The sequence below is a fragment of the Scardinius erythrophthalmus genome, assembly GCF_964197995.2.
Source record: "Scardinius erythrophthalmus genome assembly, chromosome: 11".
NCBI classification, from domain to species: Eukaryota; Metazoa; Chordata; class Actinopteri; order Cypriniformes; family Leuciscidae; genus Scardinius; species Scardinius erythrophthalmus.
In genome coordinates, this window is record NC_138231.1 from 40,001,321 (window position 1) to 40,026,705 (window position 25,385).

At 37.5% G+C, this 25,385-nt stretch overlaps 3 protein-coding genes across 8 annotated transcripts; all 3 read right to left on the reverse strand.

Moving 5' to 3' along the window:
- Positions 1-3: 3 nt before the first annotated feature.
- kif25 (kinesin family member 25) lies at positions 4-11,570 on the reverse strand (the record flags this gene model as incomplete). 2 transcript variants are annotated; one of them, XM_081379672.1, is made up of 16 exons in its annotated part: positions 4-654; positions 1,313-1,468; positions 1,641-1,889; positions 2,921-3,075; positions 4,011-4,187; positions 4,291-4,434; positions 5,796-5,870; positions 5,963-6,030; positions 6,142-6,181; positions 6,393-6,478; positions 6,735-6,838; positions 9,049-9,187; positions 9,292-9,417; positions 10,355-10,420; positions 11,128-11,176; positions 11,305-11,570. In XM_081379672.1, 12 exons carry the CDS (start codon positions 9,185-9,187, stop codon positions 503-505), a joined length of 1,545 nt encoding a protein of 514 aa, XP_081235798.1. The 2 variants fall into 2 exon arrangements, with proteins under 2 accessions (XP_081235798.1, XP_081235797.1); XM_081379671.1 differs by lacking the exon at positions 11,305-11,570 and having other exon boundaries at positions 503-654; positions 11,128-11,196.
- Positions 11,571-12,903: 1,333 nt separating this feature from the next.
- On the reverse strand, positions 12,904-17,869 carry acat2 (acetyl-CoA acetyltransferase 2). The gene is made up of 9 exons (XM_081377899.1): positions 17,675-17,869; positions 16,610-16,744; positions 16,343-16,524; positions 16,134-16,251; positions 15,906-16,049; positions 15,194-15,316; positions 14,967-15,121; positions 14,313-14,423; positions 12,904-13,813 (listed from the first exon to the last, which is right to left on the reverse strand). The coding sequence occupies exons 1-9, from the start codon at positions 17,721-17,723 to the stop codon at positions 13,643-13,645; spliced, it is 1,188 nt and encodes a 395-aa protein (XP_081234025.1). The 5' UTR covers positions 17,724-17,869; the 3' UTR covers positions 12,904-13,642.
- Positions 17,870-18,174: 305 nt separating this feature from the next.
- Positions 18,175-25,261, reverse strand: wtap (WT1 associated protein). 5 transcript variants are annotated; one of them, XM_081378292.1, is made up of 8 exons: positions 24,508-24,670; positions 23,697-23,734; positions 23,544-23,599; positions 23,406-23,464; positions 23,113-23,240; positions 21,439-22,345; positions 19,488-19,642; positions 18,175-19,382 (listed from the first exon to the last, which is right to left on the reverse strand). In XM_081378292.1, the coding sequence occupies exons 7-8, from the start codon at positions 19,621-19,623 to the stop codon at positions 18,718-18,720; spliced, it is 801 nt and encodes a 266-aa protein (XP_081234418.1). In that variant the 5' UTR covers positions 19,624-19,642; positions 21,439-22,345; positions 23,113-23,240; positions 23,406-23,464; positions 23,544-23,599; positions 23,697-23,734; positions 24,508-24,670; the 3' UTR covers positions 18,175-18,717. The 5 variants fall into 4 exon arrangements, 3 of the variants coding, with proteins under 3 accessions (XP_081234417.1, XP_081234419.1, XP_081234418.1); XR_014031048.1 differs by having other exon boundaries at positions 21,427-22,345; XM_081378291.1 differs by having other exon boundaries at positions 22,167-22,345; positions 24,508-25,261.
- Between the last annotated feature and the right edge of the window lie 124 nt (positions 25,262-25,385).

Genomic DNA, 25,385 nt, shown 5'->3' on the forward strand with positions numbered 1-25,385 from the left:
TTTGTATTACTTTAAATTTTATTAATTCTAAAGCATTTTATTTAAATATAAATAAATAGTTATACATTTGAAAGGCATCAAGTTACCTTGCAGTAAAATATAAGGTCAACTAGAGTCTTACTTCAAAGCCATACATTTTTCATCATCACATCAATACTTTAGCACAAACTAAACTAATGGATGATTGCAGACACACTTAATCTGAAGTATTCCACTCACACTAATCACAAAACACCTGTAAACATATTTTTCAGAGGAATATCCCCAAAGTGCACGATCAGCCAAAGAGAGTGTGTAACCCATCCAAAACTGAAAATACTAGAATTACTTCGTAAACAATACTAACAAGTATAAGCATAAGCAACTATGATATCAATGAATTTAACCCTAAAGTCTTCTGACAATGCACTGCAAATTTCAACATAACCTGAGCACCATAAACTTGCAATCATAAATAAAAATACACAAGCATCTTTTTACTATTAAATGGATCTCCTGTTTGTCACTTCATCTTCAGAGCCGTGTTCTTCCTGCGTGGCGGCTCTCTCTGGACCTGTCTGGCTCTGGCACCGAAGCCCAGGGACTGAAGAGATTCGGTGAGGAAGCGTTGAGTAGGAGATACGCACAGCATTATCAGAAGCTTAGCATCCCCTCCTGTGCCAGAAAGGTCAAAAGGATGGTCAGGTGAGGTTTGGGAGATAAGAAAGAAGAATGCAGGCAAGCCCTGTCCATGACAGTTTCTGTGGTTGTGTTCTAACTTGACTGGTTGAACTGGTTTTAACTGTGATTCAAATAAAAGCAAAGCAAACTTGCACAATATACAAGGAAACAGTCCAACAAAATTTTCCAGTTCCACTGTGTCTAAAAGATAAAATATATTCCTTTAATTGAATAGCTAATTTAATTTAATTTAATTTAATTTAATTTAATTTAATTTAATTTAATTTAATTTAATTTAATTTAATTTAATTTAATTTAATTTAATTTAATTTAATTTAATTTACTACAGAGCTGAATTTCACAATTAGGACATTAGTTGATAAATAATGTTTAAAAATACATTGCAAATAGCAATAATATTAAGTAAGTTGCACTGTGACAAATTACATGTCCAGAATACATGCATGTAAAAATGTCATTCTAAATTGAAAGGTTCTCAATAATATAACTAGATTGTTCAGTTTTTGTATGTTCAAATGTTTGGCTCATCTTCAGTCATATTTTCAGGAAGAACGGAAGGAAGGAGTGAGGGAGAATGAATGGATGGATGCATGTTCAAGTGACTTGTACATCACAGTGAATGCGCTCTCACCAATGGCGTCCTGTAGCAGATGTGTTAGTTTGCTGTTGCGGTAGGGGACGTGGGGTCGTCGTTCAGCCAGAGCTCCCAGAACATCAGACAAAGCCGAGAGACTGCGGTTTATGCAGGAGCTTTCCCAAAGAGCAGCGCCGGTCACACCTGACATCCCTAAACACAGATAAACATTCATGCTAAAAGACTATTCACATCTTCATTTACTAGGAGCATTTGAATCAAATCTGACCTAAGATTTAACACTCCATAAACCTTATCTAATGAGTCGGTTTGTTAACTAGTAACAACTCACTAGTCAACGGAGCACAACACTGCAACCTCTTACCCACACACTCGCTCCCAGCCAGGTCCACTAGCTGCAGCTTGGTCTTGAGGGGGGTCTGCGTGATGCTGGGTCGGGGAGAGGGGCACGGTGAGTGACGGGGAGAGGGGCATGGTGAGTGACAGGGGGAGTGGGACGGCGAGGAGACGGGGCTAGATGAACGTGAAGAGGCGGCCCTGCGGCAGCGCGGGCTCCACCACTCCTTCTGAGACACTCGCTGGACGTCCTGTCTGGCATTCTGCAGCCTACGAGCTGTAACACACAGAGAACACACTGTATGAGTCCATAAAGTAGGAGTAAAACTATTTGTTATGGTAACAAAGTGCCTTTTAAGCAGGACAGTTCACTCAGCAGCCATCTCAGTAATAACACCAGACTGCTACTTTTTAGTCATAAAACTATAGCTTTTAGCTACTATCTAGCCCAAAATCTCAGAAACTGTTCCAATTCTTCATAAAAAAGAAATATATATATGTATCTATGTATGTATGTATATATATATGCGATTAATCGTGATTAATCGATTTGACGGTTTTATTTTTATATTTAAAATTTTCATTCAAGTTTTGGTAATTTTGTTGTGTTTTATAAGTTTTTTTTAAATGTATATATAGTTTTTATTATTATATATTAAATATAGTTTTATTTATTTCAATTTAAGTTTGAGTTATTTTAGCATTAAGTTAAAGTAAATGAAAATGAGAAATGTTTAAGTAATTATATTTTTTAATTGAATTCATTTAACATTCTTTCTTTTTTTTCAGTTAACTATAAAAACCCAGAAATATATTTTTACAAATAAATAAATAGTATTTTTAGGGTTAATCTGGTCTAACTGATGCCTCTATTAAAAAGTGATTGGCTCTTTTAACTTTAGATTGGAACTATGTACAGCCGTCATTTTGAGCGTTATAATTTTTCCCATTTATTTTTATATAATTATATGTCTCCTGCCCATATGTCTGATGATACACACGTAAATCCACTTTATGGCAACCTTTATGAGGTCTTTAAGTGCTACTGTGAGAAACCTTTGGAGTGAGCCCAGAGTAGTACTAGTGAGAATGTGCTTGAGTGTGTGTATGTGTAGATAACTAATGCAGTGGGTGTGTGAGAAAACAGGGTTGTTAGAATGAGCGTTTGTTTGTGCGTCTTTAGATAACACGCTCGGTCTCACTTAACAGCCATAACCGTGTGTGCTGCAGATAGCGGCATATGGCTTGAGGGAACAGCTTCAAAACCTGAGTTGGGGACTTGAATAAACACTTTTCTGTATATCATACCTAGAGCCAGTGCATCTGGGCTTCTGGAGGTGACGGTGAGAGTGACGATGAAATGAGATCTGGAGGAGTCCATGTGCACCAGGGTGGGACTGTGAGATCTTAGTTTCAACACAGAATTGATCAGCTGCATCACCTCTGCAGAGCTCCGTACCAACCTGACACACAAACACATGCAAACCTGTGACAGTCACATGCGCATGGAGCTCAAAGTACAATGAAAAAGTAGGTCGTACAAACCAAAAAGTGCAGATATGTACACTCTAGTGCAAAACACATGCATTAATACACCAAAAAAAGGGAGCAAAATGTCTTAAACATAAAATATTTACATTTAGTTAAAAAAAACTACTGTGGATTTTACAGGCAAATAAATATTAAAATTATTAACATGGCATAGGTTAAAAAGGACAAATGCTTTGACATCAACAACAACAAGTGGTTAATTTTGTCAATTTGTTAACATTAGTTAAGACTTTATACCTCAGATTCACAGGCAAGGCCTAAACTCAGTCCTAGACTAAAATGCATGTTTGAGCTGGTTTAACGGAGAGCAAGTTGCACTGGCATGTCTTAAAATATGTCAGTGTCATTGTTTTGCTTCAAGATGCACACCAGTAATATATTTTTCTAAAGCACATTTATAAAAGCTACTAAAATGTCCTAATTAAACCAATGCCTAAGCCTGGCTTAATCTAAGCCTTGTCTGTGAAACCAGGCCTAAGTGTCAAAAAACCTCAAAGAACATTTAATGGTAATTTCTGCATATACTAATACATTTTTAGCATTTCCATGTTTTATAAATAATTAGAGTATTATGAATGAACAAACATAACACTGAACAGTAGTATATTTATTAAAAAAATTGAGTTACTTTGATTAATGAATAGTTGTTAGTTTATGATACTCATTGAATTAACTAATTGAACCTTATATAAACTTTGAAAGTTGATAACTTATTTTGTTATCCTAACTTTGCACTATGCAACTATGCATGCATTGTTAGCTGAATTTTGTTATTTGCTCTGGCCATTGTATTTTGTAAAGTTGTTAAATGTATTAAAGTTGAAAAGTGTGATATGTTGCGACTCACTCATATGTTAGGCAGGGCACCTCACTGGTGCCTGTGCTGGTGGTGATGACCTCTCTCTTCACCCCAACTGTCGCCCCATCTTCATCTCTGGCCAGCAGGTCCAGAACTTCATTATTATAGACCTCCACCACGGACATCTCCACCGTATGACTGTCCGCTGGCTTCTCAGAGATCAGCCTGTGACATATATCAGTACAGGCAGACAGTCAGGTATCCTGCGTGTAATATTGTAGATGAGTAAAATGTATAGAGATTTTAACTGTTTTGTGAAAGGTCTTACTTAAAAAGCTCATTGGCTGCTTTTGGAATGATGCCCTGTTGAGAGACCTGCACTGCGGCTGTGAGCTCCTCAGACTGGGAGCCGATCATTGTGTGTGTCTTCCCACTGCCCGTCTGACCATATGCCATGATACATACATTATATCTGAAATGAAAGAGATATTTATCGTATAAGTATTATAATCCTTACAAAAACTCCCTTTGACTTTGTTGGCAGTGTTGTGCCTAAACAAATCTGTGACCAGAGCTCGCTGTTCACTACATGTTCAAGAGTTTTCTGTCTCATATTCTCAAATGTCTTAGACTGTTTTTCCTTGCAACTATTTTTTGTTGATTTGTGTAATGCCACATTAGGAATAATGTACTTTTTAAAGCTACACTGTGTCATTTTTTAAGTTGATTCTTAGCAAAAAACACTTTGTTCTTTCAAAATGATATGTGCTCATTAATGTGTAATTACTTCTACCAATTAATCAAGTATTCTCGTAAGCGTAGAATCTGCCATTTAGAATACATACGAGTGAGTCGCTCGAATGGCGGCAGCCATGTTGCAATTCCATCTTGAAAATACATTAGCCAAAGAGGGACATACCTGGAAATTCAAGCTTCGCCTTTCGCGTTTTGACACTCAGTGGCACCGTGACGAATGCGAGGGGGAGATTACTCGCGACTGCCGGCAGATTTGAAATAATACGCCCACCGTAGGAGTTAAAACGCCCTCGGTATGGGAGGGGCTAGAAAGTAATATTCAGTTGGTAGTCATAAACAATTTCTCCGCTAGATGGGAGAAAATCCTACACAGTGTAGCTTTAAAAAAGCACAATAAATAAATACTGTCTAATATTCACCATATTCTCAAAAGTGTTTTTATCTGCCGCTGTCTTTATACATGCACACCTACTCACTCTTTTCCTATTTTTTTTAAGAAAGAAACATGTGGTAAAACTAGGAAGCATTTCTACTTCGATATTTATTTACTGCCATTTAAAAGTGTTGTACATTTTTCTAGATCACATCAACAAGTAAAAAATATATTTAAAAAAATATTTAAAATAAATATTCAGTCTGTCCAAAATAATATTACTAATTAATAATATAAACCAAACAGACTAGATTGTTTTATTAATGTATTTCATGCATAAATTACAATTAAAATTGTAAAATCATGTCATAATGTCATAATGATAAAGCAAGCAATAGCTTAATAAAAAGATTATTTATTCAAGTTAATTAATCTGTCATACTCCCAAACCACATTTATGCTAACGTGTACGAGCACCAGGCACGTTCTCGCTAAAACATTTAATAAAGAACATCTAGTCACAGACTAGTTTAGGTTACCGATTTTGACACAACAGTGGAACAAAAATAGACAAAGTTACTGCAACTAATATGCATAAAATGTAATTTACTCAATGTTAATTTATGTATATATAAGCATCATTTGATTCCAGCATCTTCCCTAAGTGAATACTTAAACTTGTTTGTATTAAATAGGACACTCACCCATCAAGTAGAGAGGTTAGAAGGGGTTTCACCTCCTCAAACACAGTCTCCTGGCTGTCTTCTGGACCATGTACTCTGCAAATCAAACAAATAATGGACATATTCTACATCACCCACCACCAAAGCGCCTTTTTCAAATGTTCACATTTTATGCAGTGTGCAAATACCTTTCAAACTCAAATATTTTGTTAATTGCAGGACTTGAGGTTTTGGCGCAGTTCACAAAAACAGAGTCCTGCAAAACAAGGATGTTCAGAGATGATTATTCCAGGGTGTAGGGTGTAGTACAGGGCCATTACAATTCATACACCCCATAAACTACACTACATATAATCAATTCACTCACATCATTAATGGCCTGCACCACTGCATCACATAATGAAGACCTTAAAAAGGAAAATGAGATTTAGTACGCCTAGCTTAAACACATACAGCATTCCCTAAGCATGTGGTTTCTCTATGAAACAATGTTTTTATTTAAATTGCAGCACATTTTTACTATTAATTTACAAACTTAAAAATAATTCAAATGTTCTAAATGAATCCATATGCATTAATCTACCGCTATTCTTTCAATATATATTTCGACTACAATACCCATTGGTTGTAGGTGATCCTGGGATGTGATCAAAGTGCAGGACTGGACGCACCCTGCAGTGAACCCTGATATTCCCCCTCAACTCCTACAGAGAGAAATGTGTGTGTGCTTAAACTATTTTTTAATGTAACTAAATCATCCTAACTGCTTACACAGTCATTTTTAAGGATAGGTAAGGTGAAATATTTGAAATATTTATTTCTGAAATATTCATGTGTCAAGCCATAGTAGGTAATAGCATAACAGTGTACTCCCTACATCTGGACTTGAAATAAATGGCAACACGTCACCCTATGATTACATTAAGAACGGTGAATCAAAGCAGAGAACCGAGTACGTACAACCAAGGTGTTGTGGAGCAGCCTCCTCCTCAGCCGCTCCTCTCTGCACTTCTCTTTCTCTTCCTGTAAACAGCGCTCAAGTGCAGTCACCTGAACCCGGAGCTCTACGGAAAACAAACACAACAAAAACTTCTCAACTATCTATTTGTTTGCATTAAAATATGAATACATACAGAAACCTCTAATCCATGGAACCTGCAGTCAGACAATATAATGACTTGACTATAAAAACAAGTTGATGTTGTTGGAAAGAATCTGTCCGGAGCCAAAGAAAAAAACATGATGAGAAAATACATGAAAGCCACAAAAATAAGACAAATAGCTTTCAATATCAATCAGTGTGTAAATCACTTGTTTTTCTAACACTGTCCAATAGCTACGATACACCAAAAAATGAAGAGTGTGTTTGCCTTTCTTGAGCTTAGTTCTAGTAATCACTTCGCTTGCTTAAATTAAAGGTTACCTATATCTCTGTGACCATTTGATGACTAATGGTCAGAGAAAAGGTGACTATATTGAACAGCGCAACGACATTTAGTAGTAACAAACAAAAGATGCTTGTTAATAAATCAATGTACTTTTGAATGTTTAAAATCACATCAAATTTGATGAAATGAGACTTTGATGTGATTGGTTTATAAATATTAGGCTTATATGCTTTTTAATATAAATATAGTAGTTTTTTTATTCTTGATAACTCCGTGTGTGAACCATGGAAATATCTAATAAAAAAATAACATTCATTTTATATTGGACTAAAAAAATTATACCACACAAAACTGGAAACAATATGTATCAAATAGTATCAACCAACATATATAATCCAACAAACCAATCCTTATATAATCCCAGTGGACAAATGCCAACAACCATCACCCTATAATGTTATCTTTGAGTGTACACTTAAAAGCCTTTAGTCAGGAACGTAATTGTTCATTTTCACTTTGAGACACAGTGATGAGCGCTTTGGCTTGGAGTTTTACAAATACAGCTATATAAATGTCAAGGGATAAGATCCACAGGCCCAGTGGGAGGCCTGTCACCATGGTGTGCAGGTGACGCACGGGACACATGACCGTGTTGTCCCTGCTGACAGCAGCTTTTCCTGGAGGAGAGGCTGGGGGAGGGGATCCGTGGATTATCCCTGAACACTGCACCACATACCTACTGTCACAACACGGATGGTTTTGTGATGGAGAAGGAGACAGATGAAGGAAGAGACAGATGGTAAAGAATGAAAGGAATGAGAGCAGAAGATTAAACAGAAGAGGAGATGAAGGTTGAGGGTTAAGGTTCCTAATCCAGGACGTCTTATGACCTTGCCGTACGACCGTACGCACGTACAGTACTGTGCAAAAGTCTTAGGCATGTTAACATCCCCCCACAAAAAAAATGGTTTTAAGTCAGTTATTTATATCTTTTGCTGTAGTGTGTCAGTAGGAAATATCAGTTTACATTTCCAAACTTTCTTTTTGCCATTAATTGTAATAATCCAGTGAGATTTGTGTATGCACAAGGAGTCTGACAACAGCCGGTATGATCTGATCTCACCATCATCGAGTCCGTCTGTGATTACATGAAGAAACAGAAAAAACTGAGACAAACTAAATCCAGAAGAACTGCGGGAACGTCTCCGAGACGCTTGAAGAAACCTTCCTGCAAAGCTACCTGAAAAACTATGGGCAAGTGTACCTGGACAAAAGACGTTTTAAACACAAAGGGTCGTTACACCATATATTGATTTGAATTAGTTAATAGAAGTTAAATCATAAATAATTTCAATTTGTGATTCTATTTTTGAAAGCATTCTCACTTTACAGCATTTTAACACAAGTGCCAGTGCTTTTCACAGAACTGCAGCTTTGCAGGAAGGTTTCTTCAAGCGTCTCAGAGACGTTCCCGCAGTTCTTCTGGATTTAGTCTGTCTCAGTTTCTTCTGTTTCTTCATGTAATCACAGACGGACTCGATGATGGTGAGATCAGATCATACCGGCTGTTGTCAGACTCCTTGTGCATACACAAATCTCACTGGATTATTACAATTAATGGCAAAAAGAATGGTTGGAAATGTAAACTGAAATTTCCTACTGACACACTACAGCAAAAGATATAAATAACTGACTTAAAACCATTTGGGGGGGGGGGGGTATTAACATGCCTAAGACTTTTGCACAGTACTGTATATAAGTGTACATTCACTTAAATAACAAGTGAATGAGATCCGTTAAGTGTATCTGGAGGTACAAATATTCACAGGTAATGCAGATGAACTTAGGTATTGGTATCTGAGTTCATCTCAGTAAAGAACACTCACTCTGAGGGTCATCACTCTGGAGATCCTGAGCATTTCTGGCCGTGCCCACACATTCGAACAGCTGCTTGCTTTGCTCCTCCAGCTCTTTAGCAAACGCCACGTAGATAGTAAAAACATCCTTCAAGTCCTGTTTCAGCATCTGAGAGCAAGACAGACCATGCAATGATGCTGAATTTGCAACACATTGCATTTCAAAGCAATTGTGGTGTAGGATTTGTTTCAAAACAGTGTTTTTGCAATCACCTGAACTTCAGACAGGAGTTTGGAGAGAGTTGCATTTGTGGACTTCTGCACTTTCCTCTGGTGCTGATGTTTCTTTCTATTGGCATGAATTTCCTCATCCCTCTCATGGCGAAGTTTACTCAAACACTGGAAGTTTAGGAAAGGTGAATGGGAAACACATACTAACTGTTCAATACATTTACATTGCTTTTAACCTTTCAAAAAGCATTGTGGAGATGTTAATTCAATGGAATTTTTATACACAGTTTAGAGTGTTAAGTTGGATTCATGTTTTCTCTTATGCTCACCAGGGCTGCATTTATTTGATCAAAAATACAATAAAAACAGTAATATCATGAAACATTATTACAATTTTAAATCAATATTTTCTATTTTAAAATGCTATTTATTCCATTGATGGCAAAAATGAGATTTTCAGCATCATTACTTTAGTCTTCAGTGTCACATGGTCCTTCATAAATCATTATAACATGATGATTTGGTGCTCAAGAAACATTGCTTATTATTAATGTTGAAAACAGTTGTGCTGCTTAATATTTTTGTGGAAACCGTAATACATTTTTTTCAGGATTCTTTGATGAATAGAAAGTTCAAAAGAACAATTTATTTGAGAGAAATCTTATGTAATAAATGTGTTTATATTACTGTCACTTTTGATTAATGCATTCTTTCTGAATAAAAGTATTAATATCTTTCAAAAAACATCTTTAGAATGGTAGTGTATATCATGATACAGAATCATATTTATATACCATGTTATTTACATTGTTCTCAAAGCTACTAATGATATCATAATAAATCTCCAAAAAAAGATTGTTGCTTTTTGGTATATTTTTGTTTTTCAGTTGTATTTTGTCTCTGGCCTGTATTGCATACCCGGATGTTAAGCATGTGAGTAAATTAGGTGAGACTGGTGAACACCTGTCGTCTGTCTGCACTCTGCAAGCCACTTATCTTGCAGTGAAACCATCTGCCAGGTCAAACTCTTAACTGCAGCGGAGGGTCGACCACCATTAGGGAAGTTAGATGCATTTCACACTAAATTTGCTACATAAATCCGTACCTTAGCGAGTCTCAAATGAAGGAGAGCATTCTCTGTTTCCAACTCCAAAATATGCTCCTCTTTACTCTAAATAGAGAAATAGGGAGAGAGTTGTATCAATACATTTAAGCATGGCTACACAGATGTAATAGTACAAATAACAGAAGTCAAATAAAATAAATGACAACATTCATCAGCCATCAACAAAACTTAATTGACACATATGGCAGTGTCTCAAAATCTTAGCAGGTTGCCTACTGAGATAACACTTTTTTTCTTCTTTTTTTTTTTCAAATGAGCCTAGTATAAAGCGCAAAATGCTGTCTATCCTGGGTCAGCATCTTGCTAGTTTTTGAGACATTTAACCATCACTTACAAACAGTGATGGGGGTAACGCATTACAAATAACATGAGTTACATAATCAGAATATGAGAATATAGAATGAGATGATATACTAAATGATTAACACATATTCCTGCCATGGTATTCTAATGTGCTTAAATGAAAACCATAGTATTAGCATGGTCTACTACATAATAGCAAGCTACTTATTGTGGGTGGCTTCACACAACAACAATAAGAATATGGAGGTCTAGTGGCTGATATTATATTATATTATATTATATTATATTATAGATAAATATATTACATTTATACTTCAGTCACAATAAAATCTTGGCAATATAACAGCATAATTATCATAACGACAGTAGACATGTCTGTAAATCAAAAGCAAAAGCACGTCAAAGCGACATAAACATTATTGACATTCAGGTAATAAGAGGAAACTCACCCGTAGTTTGTGCTCTAGAAGGTGGACTTGATGAGCAAAGATCTGGTCTCTATTAATAAAGAGCGGCATTGTGAATGAGAGTAAAAACAGGATGTGAATGAAGCATTTATTGTACAGTGGTGGTGGACTGTACATAACGAGCTCGTGTGTGGTTTGTCGGAAGTGTAATCGGATTACCTGGCCTGCTCACACTAGCCTATTTGGCGTCCTCCTGTTAAGTGCCTTCTGATCTATTTACCATGATGAATATCGTTTTTCCATGTTTTCAGTACAATGTATGAAACTGTATGTGCATGTATTAACAATGTGGGCTTGATATGTGAATTTTGACTTGTTTAAACCCCTTTAGACTTCTTGACAGCAATCACACCTGCATCACACACTGATCGGAGACTCAACAACAGGCCGATGACCAAGCGATTGTCATGAACGCCATTTGAGATTTGGCGCCTCCTACTGGTTACTTTATCAATTGTACACGGCGGCGTTGCATCTCTCACAGAGGTGATGTCAGGTAAGGTAATATGGGGCAGATTAAGTCGTTGGAGTAGGGGAGAGCGGGGCACAAAGTAACGCTTTTTGACTTTCTCAGTTTGTGTAAATCTACTTATGGTTCAGAGTATTTATTTTTTTCCCACATTAATTTCACACATGTCTGTGGATAACCACAATTATGTGGTTTTGTTTTATTAATACAGTATATACTTTTTTTCTTGGTATACCCCGAAAGAATGGAAGTGAAATGTGACAACATGCCCCATAGGTGGGGTACATTGTAATATGTGAGGGGCATATTGTAGACAAACTAAAATATTTTGTAAATAAAATGCAATTATTAACTTTTTCATATAAAATATTTTTTTAATAATTAAACAAACTCATTTTTGAGTTTTGACTACGAACACAGGAAAAAACAGCTATACAACATAGTTCAAAACAAATAAATAATTAGTAATTTCTGAATATTGACTCTCAGTCTTTATTCACCCTTTTCTCATGTTTTCTCAATAAAATTAATAAAAGTATAGAATATAATAGCATATTTCTAATAGGGGCACATTGTAATGCAGTGTGACAACATGCCCCACCTGCACAACTGGGATTTAAACCCTGCTAGTGTCTAGTTAGCGAAGCATTAAAGGACTATCTCAACTGTTAAATAACATATTGGAGATTAAAATAATATCAGATTTGTCTAATTTTAAATAAACACAAAAAACAGAGATGAAAAATTAACTTAAGAAATTTACTTTTGCTATGGTTTAATAAATGTCTATGGATATCTTCCAATTTTTTCTCTATATAGTGTTGATATGGCAACTAGTAAATACACCAAGTTTCGTAATGCTAGCATGTGTGGAAGTATTTAAAACAAGTGTGTTACAACAACTAGCCCCGTGTTACGTTGTGCCCCACGCTCCCCTACTTGCCTCAAAATGCCGCAATAGTACTTGAAATATATGAAAAGAATAGTTGCTAATTGCAACATTTCATAAGGTTAATGTTCCTAAAAAAACAACTGAACATCTAAAAGTATTGCATCATGACTTGCTAAATAACTATGTTATTTTATATTAGAAATAACTTATTCTTGTTTACAATGTATACATTGACTGACTCATTTGACCTGAATACAGTGATGTTGGGCTTAAACAGTTGTATTTTGAACATAAAATGATTGCAAAATGCCTGACTTAAATCACAAAGAGCAATCTGTTGCATTTCTAGATGATTTACCAAAAAAGTGGCCCTGTATTGACTGTAGGACACATTGCTCTCCATTGAATTCTTTATTAGGTGGTGAGATTTAGAGTACAACAGGCTAAATATGTAAACAGCTTTTCCCCTGAGGTAAAAATTAACATTGGGAGAGATTATTAAAAGCAGCCTATTGGAAGCACAGGATAGAGGCTAATTTTGCCTTTTGGCACATTTGACATTCTCTAAGGCAGGTTTTTATTGCACAGTGTTAACAGGTCCTGTTTGAAATTTCCAAACAAACTAACTCCATTTAAATGATTGATTACTACACACAGAAACAAACCACACCATGATTTTCATAATCCAATCAGGTTATCATTGATATGCATGTGTAATACATGGGCAGGCCCAGTTTAAATACCAATAAAAGTTCTACTATATGAGTAACTCAGCCACCAAAGATAAAAAAAAATAATAAAAAGGAATGTCATTAAAGCTGGTATACTTCAATAAGTCATCTTTATGTAGCACAAATCACTAAAGACTGAGGGGAATACATTAGTTTTAAGTGCAAAATACATTAGATTCACTCATTAGAGATGATTTTACACCAGAAACCAGAACTGGCCATGTGTAAATTATACTACAGGTTTCCCTTGCTTTGCAGTACTGACTTAAGTATGTACTTTCGTGTCACCATAGCCGGTTAAAGATTTGTAAACATATGTTTTGAATATGGAAACTGGTTAAAAGGACTGATTAAAAGCACACGATTACAGTATGGTCATTTGTCTATATAAGCATTATTCAGCCCTTATTCTCTCTCTACACACATGGCAATCCCCATTCCACCACCTATACACAGTGAAGCGACCCCTTTCCGTCCCCCTGTCCTCTGAAGAGCATGGAGCAGGGTCACCAACACTCGACAGCCAGACATCCCAAGAGGATGTCCAAGAGAGATCGCACCTCCACACACATTAACCTGAAGGGAAAGAGACAAATGAAGTGTTAAATTATGAAGCACACACATGGATATGTCAAATAAATTCTTAGGAACCATGTCGTAAAGGTTCAAAATTAATATTAGACGATCCACACGCACACACAGATGTAAATACAGTGTGTGTGTGTGTGTGTGTTGCTCTAACTGTTGCTGGTCTTCGTCTACAACACGCGCTTTTGCACCCCCTGCTGGTGAGATCGACTAACAGCAGATGAAGAGTGTGCTCGGTAATCTACTGCTTTTCCTGCAGCTTCTGGATGTCAACGTAGAATTTTCTGTCGAATTTGAACCACTGAATTTGTGGAAGCGAATTTGCAAAGCGAAATAAAATGGACCGGAAATGTATTGCTATACCACAATACTCAATATGTTGTCCCACGGTGAGTCTGTTTTCACAAAATTTGAGGGTTCCCCCACCTGCCAAATCCCACTTTAACCACTGTATATATGCATGTATAAAGTGGAGGTAATCACACACCTTGTCAGGGTTTAGACCGAGCTCCTGTACCACTGCAATGGACTGAGCAGCAAACGCTTCATTTACCTCGAACAAGTCCACCTCGTCTAGCTTCCATCCGGCTTTCTCAACCTGGTTAGAAAGCAGATACAATTCACTTCAAAAACTAGTATCACTGCTAGTGCAAAACAAATTGGCTTTTAACAATAAATTGGAGAGGACTATAGCACAAAACGTTTCAATTGCATTAGCTAATGTTAGCATTTTCTCCTCTCTTGTAAGTCACAAAGCGTCTGCTAAATGCATAAATGTTAGTGATATTGCATTACATTACATTATAAAGCACCCAAAATAATTTCTAATTAAAAGTATCTAAAAGTATCTTGGCTCAAACAAACAATATAACAGCATAAATCATAACACACACACACACAATTATAATTGTATCATATCATAGTATATAAAATGATATTATTTATCATTCTTATATTAATTCTGCTCAATGTTTTAGATTTATTTGAAACTCTAAATCTGGGTCTTTAAATGGATTATACTGGTCCTCTGAGTGCATGTAAGCATAAGTGTGTGTGTTTCAGGACCAAGCACTGATTACAAGCATTCATCCTTCATTCATGTGGTTGAATTAAAACCTGTGATGACTCAACAGACACTCACAGCTTTTCTAATGGCTGGAATTGGCCCTGTTCCCATGACTGAAGGGTCAAGGCCTGCCTGAGCCCAGGAAGTGATGCGTGCCATTGGTTTTAAGCCCCGCCTCTGGGCCTCTGATTGGCTCATGAGAACAGTAGCTGCAGCTCCATCATTTATGCCTGTTAAACAAAAATTAATGTCTGTACGCAATGAAGATGTCATAATTGAGTGTCAAAGACGTCTCAGTTTACCTGATGCATTGCCAGCTGTCACTGTACCAGAACCATCCTTCAGAAAACAGGGCTTCAGTTTGGACATGGCATCAATATTACTGCCATGCCGAGGAAACTCATCAGCTTTGACCTCGACTGGACCTGATATGGTAACAAAGGTTTTATTTGAATTCATATTCAGTCAGAGACAAAAAGCAAGCTTAAGGAGATAAAACAATCCACTTGAGAAATATCTGAAAACAAAAAATGTACTACACATTGAGAAACTACATAAGATATATATATATAAAATACACCTTCAATTTACTGTAGCTTTCTTAGGCAACTTTCTTGTACCGAGCATAAATCTAACAAAATTTGTGAGGTTTATGCTTAAAGTGTTTCTATGATTATAAAGATGACTTTACTAGTAAACAAAACAAAAATACTGATTAAGAAAATACGTTTTTTTGTTTTTGTTGCAGTAAAACGCTGCCTCGAATGAATTCACTGCTGTCCTAATGTTTGAGGTGAGTTTTTTTTTATGCAATTAGGCAAGGATTCAACATTGACAATTAATAAATATTTCTTGAGCATCAAATAAGGATAATAGAGCATACAATTTTTTCCTATTACATTACATTGTAATAATACTTCTCAAGATTACAGTTTTTACTGTTTTTTATTTTGAAACTTTTAAACAGAAGTGCATTTAAACCTTTATTACTGAACGTATAAAAGAGCCTCTTGCCTTTCCTAGAGGGAACAGTAACTGGCACAATCTCCTGGTCAAAATAGCCAGCCTTCTGAGCTGCTTCAGTTCTGTTCTGTGACGTCACAGCAAACTGGTCCTGAGCCTCACGGGACACCGCCCACTGCTTGGCCACATTCTCCGCTATCACAGGCACACAACCAAAACTAGATCAATTATCATATTAAAGGGCACAATAAAGGTAGGCAATCTGTTTTAAGAAATTACCCGTGAGTCCCATGTGGTAATTGTAAAAGGCGTCTGTGAGTCCATCAGTCAATACGGCGTCCTGCAAAGTAGCATCTCCCATCTTCACCCCTGACCTCATCTGCACTATATGAGGAGTCTGACAGAAGATGTTGCATGGTTATCATTAGATCAAGATGTTTTTACAAATGTAGACTCAAATGTACCTTCTAGTGTCAAAGATATCTTACCCGACTCATGCTCTCCATCCCTCCTGCTATTACTATAGTGGATTCTCTCGTCATGATGGACTGGGCACCAAGACACACAGACTTTAGGCCAGATCCACAGATCATCTGACAGCTCCATGCGGGCACAGAGTATGGGATACCAGCACGAACACTTGCCTGCCGGGCAGGGTTCTGCCCATGACCTTAATAGAGTCAAAGTAGGAGAAGCTAAGGGAGAACTCTCAATCCACAAGCTATGTGAGTACACTACAAGTGCTATATTATTACCTGCAGTGAGGACATGACCCATGATGACCTCTGAGACCTCTTCTGGCTTCACATTGGCCCTCTTCAGCACATCTTTAATGACTAATGCCCCCAGATCATGGAGGGGTACACTACTAAGGGCTCCATTGAATGATCCTGTGCATAAAATAGGCAAAACTTATTTGTTCTGTCGTTTTAACTGAACATTTAATTATAATTAATATAATTTAATGCTAGAACATGAAGGGATCATATTTAAAGAGCACACACTCCATGTGCAAATAGACAGATATGTGCAAACTAGTTTTAATGCTTTTTTTTTTTATTGAAAAGATATAGCCGCAAATACATAGTTACAACTCAAAACAGAATTAACCAACAATAATATAATTATAAACAGTAGACAAAAAGCCAGTGAAAGCAAGTAAAAGAAACAGACAAAAAATAAAAATAAAAATACAAATAAATAATAATAAATTGAGCCAGGGGTAACATATAATTTAAAATAAATTCAAGAGAGAGAGAAACGCCTTGAGTCCCTTTTTGTTTTCATTTAAAAAAAGCATAAATATTATACTTTGTGCACAATGTAACAGACTTTAAAGCTTTGGCATTTCCCAACCCTATTTATTAGTATTATATATCCTGAAAATGATGTGATTATAAGGTGTCGCTGACCCTGACCAATCATAAAATTTCTCCTGGCCATGGCGACACAATAAATTGACCAATCAGAGCTCGAAAACACTGGGGAGAACGCACAGCAACCAATCAGAGCAGCTCTACATTTCTTCTGCACCATAGTACCATAGTGAGACACTTCAAGACTGCCGTGTAGCTAGAGCGTTAGCTAATTAAAATACACATATTTTGACGGTATAAAACTACAGCGAACAGACACTCTTTCATCGTACAGCTCTTTTGGTTAATTTGTTAATTCAGGTAGTGGCACAGGAGATCAATCTTTATAGTATAATCTGTCAACAAGCTGCAACAGGATAACCTACAGTTAACATTAACAGCTACAAAGAGATGCTTAGCATCGTGTGGAAAATATAATGATACAAGACATGAGATGAAGTTTACCTATAGGAGTCCTTGCAGCGGAAACAATAACAATAGCGTCCGTGTTCATCTTTGCTGTAGCGCTGTTTTTCCCGGCAGGTTCCTTGTGTGTCTGGTGGACTGGTTCTGTATTTATATGCAGGTTGTTTCAAGGAGCCTCCCACCTCACGCTGTCTCATTCATTTGATAAGATAAGAGTACGAAAGCATCATCATCGAGATCCAAGTCTGATGCATTGGTTTTATTTTTGTGTAGCGCCATCTTATGGCGTGGACGGTTGACAAAAATGGCAGCAAAACGTCGTCTATGCACTCTGAACTTGAATAAAAATCAGTTTAATTAAAGTACATCAGAAACACTTCAAACATCACTTAACATGCTCACTAAATACACAGATTTCAAAGCATTTTACTGCTTTTTTGGGGACATTAAATAGATATAATAAATCCAAGACATTGATAAACTAATGGAATGATTTTGATAGAATTTATTCAAAACAGAAAATCAAAGCAAGGTTTGAGTCATATTAAAATTCTTTATTGATATTTGGTCAGTACATGAAAAGGATTGAAATCAGAACTTAACAAGATACATCTCAAAAAACTACACACAAGTCAAACAAAAATGTTTTCTCTCGTCATGTAGAGGAACAAAAAGTTCAACATCAGGAAACTAAGGACTCTCTGAACTTGCAGCTTCAAGACTTAATTGAGCTTTATGATACGATACATCACACGTAGCTAAATTATTTCAGAGTTCTAACGAGAGAGAGCAAATGAACAGTACAGAACCGAGTGTTCATATTACTTTGACAGTGGAAAATGGTTTTAAAAGTCATTCATTAAAAAAAATTCAAATATACAAACACAATGTTGCTTTTTTTATAAACATAATCAGCTTTGAACATCTTGCAAATGCACTGAAACGGGTTATGATGGGAGGTCGGGGTAGAAAACAAAAGTGATGCGGTTGACCATTTCTCAAACAAGAACTAACTGGCCTGAAGTGTGTGACTGTCTTGTTTGTCATGAGTTACTTAAAAAATGAACAAATCTTTAAGAATGTTACAAAACAGACCCTGTGGAGGCATTGGAGGTGTTGGTGGCAACTGTTGCTGCAGATGAGTCCAGGCCATTCTGAGTGCTGTGCCGCGTACCCGCAGTCCTGCTGCCTTTGGAGACAGCAGCGGCCTCATGGGAGTCAGCATTGGAGTCTGTGTCATTCGAGTGCTGGGTCACTGATGTCTCACTGCCCGTAGGTGAGTCCACGCTCTCATAGCCTGCACTTAGCTGAGTCACGTACCCTTCTCCGCCCCTCTGGCTCACAGCATCTTCTGAGTGGTTGGAGAGTTTTGACATGCCACCATGGGTGGGGCTGGAGACAGAGGGCGATGGTGGGTAATCTTCATCTGCACTGCTTGCTTCCCTATACAGACTGGAACCAGACACGCCCCTCTGAGACGAGTTCCCGTTGGCGGGTCCATTGGACACCCTTCCGCAGTCTTTCCCTACGTTTGAGCTTGAGGTGTTCATAGGTTCACTCTGAATGGAAGGTTCGGAGGCCGTTGAAGGGGAAGTTCTGCTCGGACCAGCTCCACTAGAAGTGCCTGGGGTTTGGTTAATCTGAGTCATCTGCTGCCTCGTCTCCCTCAGCTGCTGCTGAAGAACCAGAATGGTGCTCTGCATGCCCTCCACCTCCTCATCCAGCTGAATAATGAAGTCATTCAGCTCTGGACCACATAAAATGCAAAGGAACAAATAAAGTGAGTGAAGTCAAAGTCTGTTTAAAACGAACCATGAATGGAGTGGATGAACGGAGAAAGGCTTTGGCTCACCATCTTGGCTGCTCTTGAGCTCCTCGCTGTACTTCTTCTGCAAGGCGAGCTCGGCCTCCAGCTGGGCGATGCGCCCCTGAGACAGCTGCCTGCCCAACTCCTGATTCTCCTGGATCAGCATGCGACATTTCGCCATCAGCTTCTTACCAGTCTGGCTGCAAGGGAAACAAGTCTAACATCACATCGTGAACATGGCCACAGGGTCAATACAAGTGGCCACTGCATTTATGAACTGGGTGGTAACATTAGCCAACCAGAAAGAGTTTACAACAAACTCTCCATTGACCAGACTGGTAAATATTGTTGACCAGTAGAGTTTACAAGCACCTAAGAAAATGGCTTAGTTCTGCAGAAAGCAGTGTTCTGAAACTAGTAAACATGGTTTAACACGCTTGGGTTTCTGTCAGAGAATGTGTCTTATTTAGACATGTTAACGCATAAGCGGGGTTTCTTGAAAAGTGCACATGCATGAAAAAGATCAGACAACTAAAGTAACAACAGACTGGAGAAAGCCAATTACCAATCATGCCCTATGTATAAGCATTTTAGAAATGCACTTCTAACACAGTGCAAGCAAGCGCAATGACTGATGAGCAGTTTCCTTGTGTGCATGTAAACGGTCAACGACAAACAAGAAAATCAAGTAACAGTTCAAACAATTCTGGGAAGAGATGAGTGAACAGTCATCAGACCAAATCAAGTGCAATACATCTGAACACATCTAGCATGGAAGCATTCCAATAGGCCATTGACCAAGTTGCAAAACCAAATTCATTAAAAAAAAAAAATCTAAAAGCAGAGATGTTCACAGATTCAATTAAAATGAGTACCTACCTGTTAATCTAAAACCAGCTATGAGCAACAAGGCAATGAGTGCATCAACTGAGGCTTAATGCAGCTATTTTGTGACTGGTCATAAACTAAATGACAGCAGGTAAAAATTATGTTTTTCCCAAATTTTCCCAACAATAAGCAATGCAATTTCTTGTATTATCATTGAGAGAAAATAACTGCAAAACTGGATGTGCAAGAGCACGTCATTTAAATCAGCAGCATATTTTACTCTTCTATTTTGGGGTAAGTAAATGCAACCCTTTTCTACTGAAAACTCAGCAGAGACTGTACTGATATATTGATATACTGTACAGAGATGCATTCAGTACCACTCAACCTTGAATTTAATGGTCACTAGGATGCTTCGGTGTCAAATACAGTAGTTAGTAATACTACTGTCCTCAAAATAAATGACTTGGAATAATTTCACCATAAGAAATTGCTGGCATTCAACATTTAAGCGCAAATAAAATGTGAGGTAAAAATGGACTATTTCCTTAAACTGGTTCAACATCTTTTCTGGACATTCTGCTGCTAACCTCCAATGAAATTTCTGATGCATTATTTAATGCCACTTTAGAGCAGACAATATTTTAAAAAGACTTGGTGACAAAGAAAATTACCTTAACCAAGTTGTTTTCATAGATTTGCAAAGAAGCAGCTCTAAAACTACTCTTGAATCACACAGATTTGAAATGCAGCTATAAAGTCAAAATGTATTCTCGCCATAAAATAACTACCGAGCAAAACACCTGCGAAGGAATTAAACGTGACCCGAGAGAAATTAACAAAGTCATTAAAATCCTCACTGGGTGAAAGCAAAACAAAAAGTGATTAGAAAGGTGCACATGTTAAAGTACAAATGATCATACACAGACATTTGAACAGCTTGAATAGTTTCCTCTAACACACATTGGACATTTGCATTCACATTGAAAAGGACAATTATGTTTGCATCTGCAGCAGCGCAACAGCCAATTTAAAATGATTACCAAGTCGGTCAATTCATTTGAACCACGCTGCTGTAAACGCAAGGTGCATTTTCAGAGCAAAACAAAGTATAATATTAAGAACACAAAAAAGTAGGTGGTTTAAGACACTGTACCGTATGTCGCACCTGTGAGATGAACATATATCAAAGTCTTTGCAGATCAGAAAGTCTGATTCCTTCCCCAAAGTCTTACATCATAAAGGCTTCTGCCCCCAAAGTCTTAAGATTGCTTAACTCCTCCCCCATTTCATTGGATCACACTACATTCCCACCTCCCTGTTACATTCTAGATTCTTAACCAGAGTCTCAAGGTGTCTACGATGGAGTTTAAATGGGGACATACTCCTCTGCAACACATTTAGTAGGGCCATGTCATGTTTTAAATGTTCAATCAGTGATCTTTAAACTACAGTTCAATCAGCTCCAGAGCCAACGCTTTGCTCAAGTCTTTCATAGGCCGCCTTTTTTGTTACAGGAAGCTTTCTAACATGGGCTGTTGGGGCTGGAAGGGGGGCGTTTCCGACGTGACCACCTCTTCAGGAACAGTCCCGATTCCTTCAGGCTTCTGTACCATGAGGGGTGTGGGGGGGGGAGAAAGAGCTGAAACAAAAGTGTCACCTGACCAAAACTGTCGTGTTTTGTTCTGATTTTACATTACGGTATGTGTAATAGCAGGGCAATACGAAAGAAAAATGTCTTTTGTTCTGAGCTTTGGCTTTAAAGTCTGAGTCTCGTTGTGAGCAAAACATTTCAGTCTTCCCCCACCATTATCTGCACTCCTGCAGAGGAGAAGGTGGGGGTTGAATCAGGAAAGTCTTGACTTTTTGTTTGGAGGGGGAGTTATTTTAGTTTACCTATCAGGTGTAAATTTCCAGGCACTCAGTTCATTTTGGGCTTGCTCCAGTTTGTCTTTAGTCTGTTCCAGTTCAGCCTTCATTTTGAGGAAAAATAAGTTGATGGCTGGGTCCACCATGGACGATCTCAGCTGAGCTGCACTCGGTTGCTGGACTTGCTTCAGGTACTGGATTTGGGTCTGCAAGGTAAGAGAGACCATTAGAATGAATCTCAGCATGTAAAAAAATGACAAATATCAACGTCAATAAAGGCAAGTGATGCCCAGTTTGACTCTTTAGCTCTGAAGCTGGCGTATATATAAGGTTTGAAAACTCCAGACCTTTAAAATTCACAACATTTGGTTAATAATAATTACACAAGTTTTTATTACTCCATGCCAGCTTCTGTGGCTATTTCCATGGTGAGAAAAATGTATGTTAGAACAAAATCGATTTTTACTATAATTTGTGCCTGCAACGATTGTAAAAATTAGCAAAACTGACTGTGAAAGTTGCACTTAAAAGTGCAAAGCTGTAGTCATCCACTATCCCACATTCTCCACCAAAATTTGCTTTCCTTTTTGTTAGCTGTTGCCATATTGAAATGCTGGAAACAATATTCTCATTTCTGCTTCCGTACAACAACTTTGATTAACTGCAGTGAGCATTTGTATGACTAACATTTGGAAACACATTTGACTAGAACACAACAGCAGTTATTACTTAGGTAAATATCCAGTGATGCTTCACAGACAAGTCAGTAGCAAAGAACAAATTCAACTGCTGCTTGTAAAATCTTTACACTTATATTCATTTAAATTCTACATCCACATGCTTCGGAAATGGAAGCATCTACTACAGTCCATCCGAAACACTCTTTATCATTCAAGCTGATTAACCTATTTTCTCCAATAAGAACTGACCATGAAGCAGAAGTAAAAAAAGGAGATGTAGTAACAACACTTACTGTACAATCTTGCATTTCCTGCTCTTTAGTAGCAAGCCTCATGACCAGAATGTTCTCCCTGCGTGCAGATTCCTGCTGTTGCTGCTTCAACTTCTCCTCAGACTCTTTCAGGCCTGTCACATCATTGGCTGGAAACATTTCAACATTAAATAGGTGCATTAGTTATCCACATTTTATTTTCTGCACAACATAAATATAACATCTAGTTAACACAAAAAGACGGAATACTCTTAGCATGAGTAAACCACTGAAGACTATTAATAATTCAGAACATCTGGGATGTGCAAACTTACAGTTTAAATCAGCATATTTCGCCTCAAGCATCTGGACATACGCTTCATGCTGCTTCCACCTACACCAGGAACAAAACAAATCAGCTTTACAATCAGGAAAGCTTCAACATGCATATACCCTTAGAGATTATTGCACACCTAAAACAGAGCTCCTCTCGGGTCAGGGTCTTCATGTCAGATTCACTAAGGCGAACCTGCAAGGACAATAAATAAAGAATGAAGATTTATAAAGGGGTCTTGTTGGTGGTAAGAGGTTCATATAATCAGATTAGACTGCGACAATGAGCTCACCTTCTTCGGGAGAGGTTCTTCATTGGTCATTCTGATCACTGTGGAGCACAGAAGCACACAAATCAAGCATTCGGTGAAACAACTCAAAGATACACAGGTTTTTCAAGCAACAATATGCAGCAATGGTCTAAAGGCAGTTGCGTGGATTTCACACGCCTACACATGTGCATTTACAAATATAGGCCATGAAGGCCAGCGATTCGCTCGTTTATATAGAATGCAACAATTACAATAACAAAATGCCTTTTAAATCAAGCATTCGTAATAATGGATTAAAAAAAATAACGATCGTAAAAACGCAGTGAATATGGAGAAAATCAGTTGTTCGGTTGGAAAAACGAAACTGCTCCATTAATCGGGTTTACTGCTAAAGCATTTCATGCACCTTTTCCACGTTTATTATTTTTTAAAAACGAAACAGCAAAGTAATCTGATCGGACTCCAACGAATTTAGCTTATCATTGTGTCAAAAAATCAAACAAAGTTAACCTTGTTCATGGAAAAGGAGTTCGCCAGTTTAAAGAGTGTTTAATACGCTAAACGCTACGCGCTGCAAACAATCGCGCCAATCTGATAGTCTCACGATGCACGTTACTGTCGGGGGAAATGTGAAGCTTAAGTTGCCGATCACGCATGTTTTTCTTCAAATAAAGTCACTAAATTACCGCGAAAGGACGCGGAGGAATAAAAACGTGCCGGCGCCTTCTTGGAGCAGTTTCGCTGTCACAAAATGGCGGAGAAGGAAGAGACTCTCCCTCTCCGAGAAGCAGCACTTTTTCTGGAATAACAAAATAAAAACTCTAACACTTACCAGACCCAATTCACTTCGACCAGAATGACTCGTATTCTTTTCCAATAAGAGATCTTGAGTGCTTATGTTGAATTATATGTTTATCGGAAGGGGGACAGCTACGATTTGTATTTAAACGGAGTGGGACCCGTCCGCCATGACCAGCGTGTGCGCGATGTTGTTCAGCCGCACAGCATCAGTGTGTTCGCGCGAGCGCTGAGGGGGAGGAGCACGTTACCATGTAGTGCTGTTGTTGCCATGTTGCAGTTGGACTCAGTGAGAAATCGGATCTCTATCATTTTAGTTAATAGTTAAATGTGATAATTATACACAAACGTGTGTATAAATATATGCAAACTACATTAATCATATACATATAAGTGGTCGCTCATTTTAGATTTGTTTTCCAGACCATTTTGCGTGTTTATCTTGGAGGATCTGGCCACACTGGCATTTTAATGTTAACTTTACGTTGACGTTTACCAGATACATATGTGTTTTTCATTACATATATGAGAAAACTACTGATTCCTTCGTCACACAAAGGCTTGAGTAATTATTAATCCACAGTTGGTTGCTCTTGCTGTTATTTCGATATTAATCCATATTGCTCAATTACTTGGATTAAATGAGGGATATAATTGTTGTTGTTGTTTTTTACAATCGTCACAAACCATGCATTATTATGTTCTTAAATTAAACCATTTATTTTACAAACTACAACTCACTGCAAAGTAAGGCCTAGAATGACTGGCTGAATTATACCAATTGGCACAGGGGGTGCACGGTTTTTGCATCCTCTTTAACTTACACAATACAAGTTATATATCTCAACTGAACGAAATTAATGTTTAAAACAGCCTCTTGTAATATTATACATGTAAACATCTTTACGTTTC

Bases quoted from the DNA above. Each gene is read 5' to 3' on its own strand.
- wtap (XM_081378291.1), bottom strand. From the start codon at position 23,726: ATGACCAATGAAGAACCTCTCCCGAAGAAG. The intron at 23,600-23,696 runs GTGAGCTCATTG...TTGTCCTTGCAG, and splicing joins AAGAACCTCTCCCGAAGAAG to GTTCGCCTTAGTGAATCTGA. The intron at 19,643-22,166 runs GTAAACTAAAAT...TTTCCCTTGCAG, and splicing joins TGGAAATTTACACCTGATAG to CCAGACTGGTAAGAAGCTGA.
- acat2 (XM_081377899.1), bottom strand. From the start codon at position 17,723: ATGAACACGGACGCTATTGTTATTGTTTCCGCTGCAAGGACTCCTATA. The intron at 14,424-14,966 runs GTGAGTGTCTGT...CTTTCTAACCAG, and splicing joins TTCCAGCCATTAGAAAAGCT to GTTGAGAAAGCCGGATGGAA. The intron at 13,814-14,312 runs GTGTGTGATTAC...CTTTCCCTTCAG, and splicing joins TCGGTCTAAACCCTGACAAG to GTTAATGTGTGTGGAGGTGC.